The sequence below is a fragment of the Andrographis paniculata genome, unplaced genomic scaffold (genome assembly GCF_009805555.1).
Source record: "Andrographis paniculata isolate CXL003 unplaced genomic scaffold, ASM980555v1 Contig52END, whole genome shotgun sequence".
In the NCBI taxonomy this organism is placed as follows: domain Eukaryota; kingdom Viridiplantae; phylum Streptophyta; class Magnoliopsida; order Lamiales; family Acanthaceae; genus Andrographis; species Andrographis paniculata.
The window spans coordinates 4,249,475-4,261,264 of NW_026137587.1; the positions used below are offsets into that span (position 1 = coordinate 4,249,475).

Below are 11,790 nucleotides of genomic sequence, written 5' to 3' on the forward strand. Positions count from 1 at the left end.
TTAATTACTCAAGATTTTGGCCAAATCAATTTATGTTAATTTAATTATTAATTAAATGACCTTCGATATAGGAGTTTGGGAGCTACAACACTCAGGCACTTAATTTTTTTATTGAAATTTCACTATTTTAATTGTGTTTTAGGATATTTTTTTTATTTGATTTATTTTTTTATTTTTTTAATGAAGAATATTTGGATATAGAAATAAGTATAGTGTGTTGGCGGACTCCAAGAATCTTATTTACTTTTGAAGTGTTAATATTTGAATATTAATTATTATATTAAATTGTAGTTTAAATTAAGAAAAAATTGTAAAAATACTTCTATTAATGTCTTATAATACTAATAGAAGAATATTTGTATAAAAAATTATACAAATATAAAGATATTTTTAATGTTAAATACAATGACGCAAAATGTAAATGTGATTCTTGGAGATGGACGGACGGAGAGAGTATATTTTTGCTGATGCTGTTCTCACATACTTACATATATTTTTTTTTAATTCAAAATATTACATCAAATATTTAGCTATTTTTATTGAATTATTTATCATTTTCAAACAAATTCAAAATAAGTTCAAAATATAGACACTAGTCATTAAATGAGCTTAATGGTACTATAAAAATGATCGTATCTTTCTTTTGGCAATGCTATTTTACCTAATCAATTTTGGCACTCGATCAAAATGGATGCGAGCAATAATGTTGTTCGCTGCGCCAACAATAGCTTCGGAAGAAATGCATCCATCGCGGCCAGCTTTAGGAATGACATTCTTGAGGTTTTCTCAAGTTCGTCGCGAGTCCATGAAGAAGAGGACGACGATGAAGCCCTAAAATGGGCAGCATTGGAAAAGCTCCCCACTTTTGATCGACTAAGAAAAGGCCTTTTGGTCGGATCGGGAGGAGCCATCCACGAGGTCAATGTACAAGATCTCGGGTTTTCGGAGAAAAAGCAGTTGCTCGAAAGGCTGGTTAAGGTTGTTGTAGAGGACAACGAGAAATTTCTCCTAAGGCTCAAAGATCGAGTCGACAGGTATATATATATATATTCTCCATGTCTATTAAATATTATTATTATTATTTTTTTTTCCTTTGTCCATTAAAATATGCACTTTCTATTTATATAAATATTTTTCGTTTTTTTTACATACTTCTTAACTTATACTCCCTCCGTCCATTCATAAAGTATACAATTATTTTTGGCGCGGTATTTAAGAAATAATAGTATTTTAATTATAGTGGGTAGTTAAAAGTAGTGTAATGATATTTTTGCTCTTGCTTTTTGGTGTAAAAGTAATGATGTGATGTAAAGTAAAAGTATTTGTGGAAAAAAGTAAGATATTTAATGAAATGTATACTTTTTAGCTGGACGGAGGGAGTACTATTTAACGTTATATTTATTTACAAAATATCATGACCATTTACATACTTAATTTATCTAAACTTTTTTTTCTCATCTCGTTAACTCACACATATATTTTCCAAAAAACTTTTACTCTGTATTACAATCATCTAATATCGTATTATATATATTTATTAAAATTTGTGTCTAACTCACATAAATATAAAATTAGTGGAAGGAAAAAAATATTATTAAACGGAATTGTTATTGTTATTTTTTTAAAGGACAATTGTTTTAAATTAATCTTTTAAAAGAAAAAATTAACATAAAGTTTTTAATAAACATAGATATTATGTATGATATTTTATAAAGTAACTCTATTTATATATTTCACTCTAAATTTTATCTTATACATACAATATAAAAATATGTAATTTCAAATCTCTTTTTTTCCCTTTCAAAGCATAAAAACCCGTGTTCTAAATTGAAATCAAAATTACAATGATGTGTATGTTCATGGAGTTTGGATTCTGATTTATAAAATTTTAAATTGAAATAATTATTCAATATGATATAATTATTTGTTCCGTAATGTTTTCAATGTAAAATTAATTTTTAATATAATATAAAAAATGAAAACAAATTGTTGGAAACTTGCAAGCCAACAAAGCCAAAGCTATTTGAGCCATCGTATTAACACTACAAGAAAAAATTATTTTTGTAACAAAATATTTTTGTCTCTAAATCTATTTTTTCCGTTACTAATAACATTAGAGACGGAATTAGGAATGAAATTACGTTAGCTACGTGAACTTTAAGAACATAATTCTGTTACAAATATATTATTTTTTTGTAGTGTAATACATACAACTTCGGACATATGTTAATACTCTTTTCAGGGTTGGATTAGAATTACCGAAAATAGAAGTTCGGTTCGAACATTTAAATGTTGACACGGAAGTTCATGTTGGGAAAAGAGCCTTGCCAAGTTTCAAGAACTTCTTTATTGGCATCTTTGAGGTAAGAAAAACTCAATCATCTTCTCTACTCACTACAAAATAAGTAACAAATTTGTAACAAAATTTTTTCGTTTTTAAATTTATATTTTCCATTACTAATGATATTAAAGACGTAATTAGAGAAAGATTTTATTAAATTATGTCTCTAAAATTCAAATAACTAATATTATCCGTCTCTGATTTATGTTACAAATATATTATTATTATTTTTTTTGTAGTAACTCTTCGCCTAAATTAAGATAAATTTTTCACAGAAATTTTATTACATAATTAATTTTTGTATTCACAATAATATATAAATATGTGTATATATAACTCTTCCATTAGTTTATAAGAGGATGTCCATTACATGGTAAATTGAAAAAAAAAAAATTGCTTTACTATTAGGGTGTGTTTGTTTGAAGGATTTTGGTAGGTTTCTACTATTCACACAATTTTTTTCTCCAAAAAATATCAAATTAAATACCTATATTTTTTTTATATTATACTAAAAATCAATTTTACGTTCAAAATCTCACATAAATTCATATTTATATCACATCATACAACTATTAAAATTCAAATTTTTTACTATTCAAATCTCAATCCAAAATCCAAACTCTCAAACAAGCACACCATTATGCATAGACAATAAGGTATTCAGTACTATTGATCAATGTATGTGTAATATATTTCGGACATTCGATTTTTTATTTATTTTATTTAACATTATTTTTTAATTGTTCAATACTTTTTATGTTATAATATACTAATAAAAGTGTTTGAAAGAGATTCATAATATGATTTGATATATTTAAACTTAGTTCAACATTGATTGAATTTTTATATGGTTCTATATATATATATATTATATATAATCAACATTATTATTGTTGTTATTAATTTAATATATGATAAATCTTTATTCTTTTAATTAACTTTTCGAGGGAATTGCTACCTATCTGCATATAATTCCAAGTAGAAAGAAGCATATTTCTATCCTTGATGACGTCAGCGGAATTGTGAAGCCTGGCAGGTATATAATTTTCTTTTTTAATTTTATTCCCAATATATTAAAATGATCATAATCATATCTAACTTGTAATATTATCGCATAGTAAAAAAAAAATAAAATAAAAATCAAAGTAGATAAAGCCAATGATTGCAAGTTTAGTTTCACAATATATATAAATCTCGTAATAATAATAATAATAATAATAATAATAATAATAATAATAATAATAATAATTCTCATCATTTTATAAAAAAATACTTAAACAAATATTTCAAAATAAATTTTTTATTAGTACAACTAAACGGTACTTTAGTCTTTATACACTACTTAACATATTTACCGTATGTAAAATATTATTATTTTTTAATTAATATGAGAAAATTTAAATGTATCTATAAATAATATATCGATGAAATATTTATATACATGTATTTGTATATATTTGGCGGCAGAATGACGCTTCTCTTAGGTCCTCCGAGTTCGGGGAAGACAACATTGTTGTTAGCTTTGGCTGGGAAGCTCGATCCTCATTTAAAGGTTCGGCTGTCGAAGAATATATATATATTTTTTTAAACAAAATATGACAATATATCGTGTAATTTTATTTTATTATTTTTTTTTGGAATAAATATTCGTTCGATTCCTCAGTTTTCTGGCAGTGTGAGTTATAATGGGCATAATATGAAGGAGTTTGTGTCCCGAAGAAGTGCAGCTTATATAAGCCAAAACGATGTCCATATAAGTGAAATGACCGTAAGAGAAACATTGGAATTCTCAGCAAGATGTCAAGGAGTTGGGAACAACCTTCGTACGTTAGTTCGCAACTATATATATATAAATTCGACTTTAATTTTGTTATGTTATTGATAGAGAGATATAACAAAATAAAAATTACATGTAGTAATGCTTGAGGAGCTCTTGAGAAGGGAAAAGGCAGCGAATGTAATGCCCGATCCTGATATCGACGTATACATGAAAGTAAGATTTTGTTTTATTTTATTTTTTGTTCATACATAATATTTCGAATGCTACTCGACTCACTTCCAAGTAAATCAATATTTGTAGATTTATATTTTTTTCTTTCAATCATTAAAAATAGAAAGAAAATTAATTCTATATAAAGTGATCATTTTTCTAGACAGTCAAATTTTTAGATTTCATTCTCTCTAGAAATGTATATAATTTTCATACAAAAATATTATATTTAATAACCATTTTATTTCAAAGATACCGTCACCTACAGAGAAAAATCCATCCGTAATATACATCCTATCATCAACGCCGACTAATGGTTGTTAGTAATATTGTTAAATAACAGAAAAGATTAATAATCCGTTTAAATATATATTAGAGAATGCTAGGAGTTTTGAATTTTTTTAAAAATAATAAAATATGAATATTTGATTCGATATATTTGAAAAAAAAATAAAAATTTAATATGATATATATATATAAAATTTAAAAGTAAATAAATATATCCAAAATAATTTGAAAAAATATATAAATAAAGTGTAATATGATTCGATTTGTTTTGATCTTGTTTGACTACTTGATTTAAATGTGATATTTTGTGAGTAGAAATCCTATATTCATATAATTTATGTAGATTGCAGCTATGGGCGGACAAGATGCCAATGTTGTCACAGACTATATCATGAAGGTATGTTTTAATTTTATTGCTGTAATAGTAAAATGACCGGATTACCATTTCAAATAGTAAAACTTTGAATTAAAATAATTATTTTAAATATAAAAATATATTAATATATTATTAAGAATACAAAATAAAAATTTAATACTTTCTCCGCTCCATAACAAGGTATCTATTTACCTTTTGCGTCATTGTACTTAACGTTATAAGACACTAATAGAAATATTTTTCCAATTTTTTCTTAATTTGTAATACGTTTTGATATAATAATTAATATCCAAAAATTAACATGAAAAAGTAAATAGATACTTAGTTATGGTACTGAGGGAATATAATAGAATAAATAAAAAATAGATATTTTATACAATATAATTTTTTTTTTTTAATAAAAAGACAAACAAATTTTCTTTCTACTAATCTATACTTAGTCTGTAGATTTTAGGATTGGAAGGTTGTGCTGACACCCTGATCGGAGACCACATGCTCCGGGGAATCTCCGGCGGCCAGCGGAAACGCGTCACGACCGGAGAAATGCTGGTCGGCCCGGCAAAGGCCTTCTTCATGGACGAGATATCGACCGGTTTGGACAGCTCCACCACCTTCCAAGTTGTCAACTCCATCAGACAATTCGTCCACATCCTCGACGGCACGGCCATCATTTCCCTCTTACAGCCCGAGCCCGAGACATACAACCTATTCGACGACATCGTTTTGGTATCCGAAGGGAAGGTTGTCTATCAAGGCCCTCGCGAGAATGTGCTCGAGTTCTTCGAATCCATGGGGTTCAAATGTCCCGATAGAAAAGGCATCGCCGACTTCTTGCAAGAAGTAGACAACAATTCTCATAAGTTTCAATAATTACCCTGCTCTTTCTTCGTGTGCGCTCTGGATTATAATTCTTACATTACTTTATTTTCTTAACATAGATTATATCGAAGAAAGATCAGCAGCAATATTGGGCTGATCAGGACAAGCCTTACCGGTTCATCGCAGTCGGGGAATTCGCTGAGTCGTTTAAATCCTTCCACATTGGACAAAAGCTAATGTCCGAATTGTCGATCCCGTTCGACAAGAGTCGAAGCCATCCGGCTGCTTTGGCAACGGGGAAGTACGGCGTAGGCAAAATCGAGCTTCTAAAAGCTTGTTTCGCAAGAGAAATTTTGCTGATGAAGCGTAACTCCTTCGTATATATTTTCAGGATTTGTCGGGTTAGTTCACATTCGGACACATGCTCGAATACATCGCTACTTTGTAGTAATCTTACATGCTTTTTCCTTATAGCTTGCTTTCATGGGATTCGTCGCGATGACTCTGTTCTTGCGGACGAGGTTTCATCGCAACGTAAGAGATGCGTATGTAATTATCGGAGCTCTTTATTACTCGGTGGGCACGATCGCGTTTGGTGGTATCGCGGACATAGCCATGACTATGCAAAAGCTTCCCGTCTTCTACAAGCAGCGCGACTTTTTCTTTTATCCGCCATGGGCTTATGGTCTTCCCTTGTGGCTAGTTAAGGTTCCGGCGCAAGCTATTGAGGCCGCGGTCTATGTGGTGATTTCTTACTACGTAGTAGGATACGATCCAAACGTTGGGAGGTAGGTTTCTTAGTACAAATTTTGCTCGAATCTTTACCGTGATTTGGCTAATGTTATTAGAATTCATCGATCTTGCAGATTGTTCAAGCAGTTCTTGGTGTTGTTTGTCTTGAACCAGACCATGTCCTCGACGTTTCGAGTAATTGCGGTAGTTGGTCGGAACATGGTTCTGGCAAACACTTACGGCTTTTTCGTGTTGCTCTTGTTCTTGGGAATGAGCGGTTATGTTCTAGCAAGAGGTACTCTTATACTACATATGCTTTACATATTCGTATGCTCGTGATTGAAGCTTGTTTAACTTCTTTGTATTTCGACTAGATCGCGTAAAGAAGTGGTGGTTATGGTCGTACTGGACTTCCCCGTTGATGTATGCGCAAAATGCACTCGTCGTGACCGAGTTCACCGGGCACAAATGGGGGCGGGTGTGTTCGATTTCTATTGATCTTTAGTTACAAATCCTTGATGATTTGAAATAAGTTGAGCTAATATATGCGCGTAACTTTGCGTATGTAAAGTTTGTCCCGGAGGCGAATATGTCGTTGGGCGTCATGATTTTGAAGTCGAAAAGCTACTTCTCGAGCGCGTATTGGTATTGGATCGGTTTCGGGGCGTTGATCGGTTTGTTGCTTCTGTACAACTTGTGTTTTGTACTCGCGCTAACATATCTCAACCGTGAGTACTTAAACGGTTAACTTCCGAGTTTTGAAAATGTGTTGGTTTTGTCGAGTAACATGTTAGATCTTTTTTTAGCTTTGGGAAAGCCTCAGTCGATATTGATGACGGATAATTCACCGAGCGACGAGAATGCAAGCAATGTTTTAGATGCGCAAAGCGACGAGAATGGAAGTCGACGAATTGTGCTTCCGTTCCAACAACATTGGATCACGTTCGATGAGATTAAGTACTCAGTCGACATGCCTCAAGTGAGCGAGAGCGAGTTATTATTACTTATCGTAAATTGTTTCGATGAATTTTTTATATGTTTATCGTTCGAACTAAATGTAGGCGATGAAAGAATGCGGTGCAACCGAGGATCGATTAGTTCTTTTAAAGGGCATAAGCGGGGCGTTTAGGCCGGGCGTTTTGACTGCGCTAATGGGAGTTAGCGGCGCGGGTAAAACGACGCTTATGGATGTTCTTGCAGGTCGAAAAACAGGTGGATATATCGAAGGGGACATCATGATATCGGGATATCCGAAAAAGCAAGAAACTTTCGCTCGAATATCTGGCTACTGCGAGCAGAACGACATTCATTCGCCGTATTTAACAGTGCACGAATCGCTCGTCTTCTCAGCGTGGTTGCGCTTGCCACAAGATGTCGATGCTCAAATTCGAAAGGTTCATTTCTTACAATGTTCGTCGAATGTTATAACTTTCTAAGGATAAACGTCGAGTAATGACGACATTATTACAGATGTTTGTGGAGAAGGTGATGGAGCTCGTCGAACTAACGCCGTTGAGGCGAGGAATAGTCGGGTTTCCGGGAGTTAGTGGTTTGTCAGCCGAGCAACGAAAGAGGCTTACTATCGCGGTCGAGTTGGTAGCGAATCCGTCGATAATCTTTATGGACGAGCCGACTTCAGGGCTCGATGCTAGAGCTGCAGCCATTGTGATGAGAACGGTTAGAAACACCGTGGACACGGGAAGGACCGTAGTTTGTACCATTCACCAACCGAGCATCGACATATTTGAATCTTTCGACGAGGCAAGATAAGATCGACAATATTAGCTACATTTTTCTTCATTGATCACTACAATAAAATAATATTTTTGTAACAAAGTTTTTTTGTCCTTAAATCAATTTTTTCGTTACTAATGACATTAGAGACATAACTAGGGATGAAATTAACGTGAAATTTTTGTAGTGGATGAATAGTTAACTTGATCGTAACATCGTTCTTAAATGTGCAGCTATTGTTGATGAAGCGCGGGGGGCAAGAGATATACGTCGGGCCATTGGGGCGACATTCTCGTGATCTTATTAACTACCTCGAGGCAAGTTTAGGCGTTAAATGAGTTGTGATCCCTTAAAATTTTTTCTCGTCGTGATCTTGATCAAAATTTTGTGATTAGGGGGTCGAGGGAGTGCCGAAGATCCAAGATGCATATAATCCGGCTACGTGGATGCTCGAGGCAACATCCTCGGCGCAAGAAACTATCACGGGGATCGATTTTGCGGAGATTTATAAAAACTCGGAACTTTACAAGTGAGCTCAAACTACACTTGAAAAAACAACATAATAGTTTGTGTACTTCCTAACAATGCTTCGATACTATAGGAGAAACAAAGCTTTGATTCGCGAGTTGAGTCGACCTCGGCCGGGATCGAGCGATCTTCACTTCCCGACGCGATACGCGCAACCTTTCCTCACTCAATGCAAGGCTTGCCTATGGAAGCAACATTGGTCCTATTGGCACAATCCTCTTTATAGCGCGATAAAAATCGTCTATACATTTTTGCTATCCTTCGTAGTCGGTTCGATGTTTTGGGATCTCGGCTCGAAAAGGTAATTTGCGCGTGAAAAAATCCTTCAAGATCTTGTACCTGACCGTGAAACAATCTCGTCCTAACAAAAACCGTATCCGTGTAGGAACACGCAAAAAGATATTTTCAACGCCATGGGATCGATGTACATATCCGTTTTTCTTCTCGGAATGCAAGGTGGATCGGCCGTGCAACCTTTGGTCGCCGTGGAGCGAGCGATCTTTTATAGAGAAAAGGCGGCCGGAATGTACTCCGCCTTGCCTTTTGCTTTCGGGCAGGTATGAAATCAGAGGCATATAAATAATACTACTTTCGTCCGACTCTAAGGGTCTCATTTACTTTTTGCGTGTTGATTTTTGCATATTAATTATTATATCAAAACGTAGTACAAATAAAGAAAAAATTGCAAAAATTCTTCAACTAGTGTCTTATAATACTAATAAAAGGACATATGTACAAAAAATTATAAAAATATGAAGATGTTTTTAATATTAAATATAATGACGTAAAAGATAAATGTAACCCTTAGAGGCGGACGAATAGAGTAGTATAGTACAAACTGAATAGATTCAAATAATAATTCTCTAATCTAATAAAGATAACCAAATAAAAGTCACTTATATAAGTAATCATAATAAAATATAGAAAATATTTCTGACATCCTCCCCTCAAACTTAAATGGTATACTTATAATCTCGAGCTCCAATTTTTAGTCACATCTCATTATTGTGTAGGCAGTGGTTGAGATACCGTACATTTTTATGCAAACTATCATATACGGTACCCTTGTTTACGCTATGATTGGGTTCGAATGGACGGCGAAGAAGTTCTTGTGGTACATTTACTTCATATTCTTCACGATGTTATACTTTGCTTTCTACGGCATGTTTGATGTGGCTGTCACGCCGAACCAACAAGTTGCAAGTATCATATCAAGTGCATTATACTCGATATGGAACCTTTTCTCCGGCTTCGTCATTCCAAGGCCGGTAAGTCGTTTTTTTTTCTATTCGAGTTTTGATTAAGGGTGTGTTCTTTTTGTTTTTTTTTCTCATACACATGTTTAAAAAAAAAATTAATACATTACATATATTTATTATTTTTGTATTGTCTACATAGTTTTTTATACCTCACATAAAAATATCAATTTCACAAAACAAACACACCCTAAGTACTCGTTTTTTTTTTTTTTTTTCTTTGGAAAATTATTATGAATCGAAACTTTGGTGTAGAAAACACCGGTATGGTGGAGATGGTTCCATTATGTGTGTCCCGTATCGTGGACCTTATACGGTTTGGCCGCGTCCCAATTCGGCGATCTGCAAGATAAATTCGAGCTCGAGCTCGGGCTCGAAAGCGCTGAACAAACAGTTGCAGATTTTGTGAGAAGTAACTTTGGGTTCAGACACGAGTTTCTTGGTGTTGTAATGTTTATAGTTCTCTTATTTGGACTTGCTTTCGCCATCTCGTTTGCTCTATCCATTAAGGCATTTAATTTTCAAAAGCGATGATAGAATAGTAGTTCACTAATCTTCGGAGAAAACCATAGTTGCAATATCATAGGATTTTTTTTTTTTTTCAATTTTCTCTTTTTTGTTCGAAATTTGAGCTTAAATGTACCTAACTCGTTATTATTATTAACGAGTGTATTTTTTGGTATAGAAAGGTAATTTTGTTTAGCGTTTTAATTTGAAGTAATTTTTTATATGATGTATGACAATCGTATTGTTAAACCCGATTAAAAAAAATGAAAATTCTATTAAAAACTTGATAAAGATAATAAGATTTTTGGGATATTTTTAAAAATTTAATTAATAATTAAAAGAAAGTGAAGAAATAATGTAATAAAAAAATGGTCATTTGTTGTAGATTAATGTTTGAATGGAGTATAATAATTCAATATTGATTTTTTATTTTGCCAAAATTAATAATCGAGTAAATTTAAAAGACAAACTAAAAAAAGTGAGAATACATTTGACGAATGAAGAAAAATATTATTTATTTGCCTTAGATAATACTAGTTCCGTTCGGCTCTAAGGGTCCAATTTACTTTTACGTGTTGATATTTGAATATTAATTATTATATCAAAACGTAGTATAAACTAAGAAAAAATTGCAAAAATACTTCTATTAGTGTCTTATAATATTAATAAAAAGATATTTGTACAAATAATTGTACAAACATAATGATATTTTTAATATTAAATACAACGATACAAAATGTAAATATGACCTTTAGAGGCGGATTGGGGGAATATATAACCGTTTTTATAGCGGGTTTTCATTGTTATATTATTATAAAATAAAAATGTCTCTTATTTTTCATTTTAACATTTATTCTTTTTCCCACTTTGTTGATGTGTTTTCGGACTTGCACAAAAACAACAACTCTATACAGTCTATCCTCGTTGGTGCAAGAGGAGAGAAAGTTTTGCAAACCGACTCTAGTGTATACTTTGTCCCATCGTATATGTGCTCAAAAGAGACAAGATCTATGGTTGGGGTAATTAATTAGAACGTTGTCTGAATTACCCTGAAAACACCTTATGTCATTTTGATGCAAAGAAAATTAATTGTCTCGATGTACAAAGTCAGCTTTGAGGCTGCTTAATCAGTTTGAGATACAAAGTTGACGAGTGGGTGTGGATGAAAAATTATTCTAGTGACAGAAAATCCATTTCTTGCTTTCAACTTTGTCCAACT

At 32.5% G+C, this 11,790-nt stretch overlaps 1 protein-coding gene across 1 annotated transcript; it reads left to right on the forward strand.

Moving 5' to 3' along the window:
- Positions 1-687: 687 nt before the first annotated feature.
- Positions 688-10,598, forward strand: LOC127254631 (pleiotropic drug resistance protein 1-like). The gene is made up of 22 exons (XM_051279845.1): positions 688-1,034; positions 2,243-2,363; positions 3,289-3,377; positions 3,809-3,893; positions 4,005-4,164; positions 4,258-4,334; positions 4,963-5,016; positions 5,443-5,835; positions 5,934-6,215; positions 6,289-6,602; positions 6,681-6,841; positions 6,921-7,024; positions 7,118-7,274; positions 7,353-7,525; positions 7,608-7,940; positions 8,017-8,307; positions 8,514-8,597; positions 8,676-8,809; positions 8,882-9,109; positions 9,194-9,365; positions 9,822-10,076; positions 10,320-10,598. Exons 1-22 carry the CDS (start codon positions 688-690, stop codon positions 10,596-10,598), a joined length of 4,293 nt encoding a protein of 1,430 aa, XP_051135802.1.
- The last annotated feature ends 1,192 nt before the right edge of the window (positions 10,599-11,790 follow it).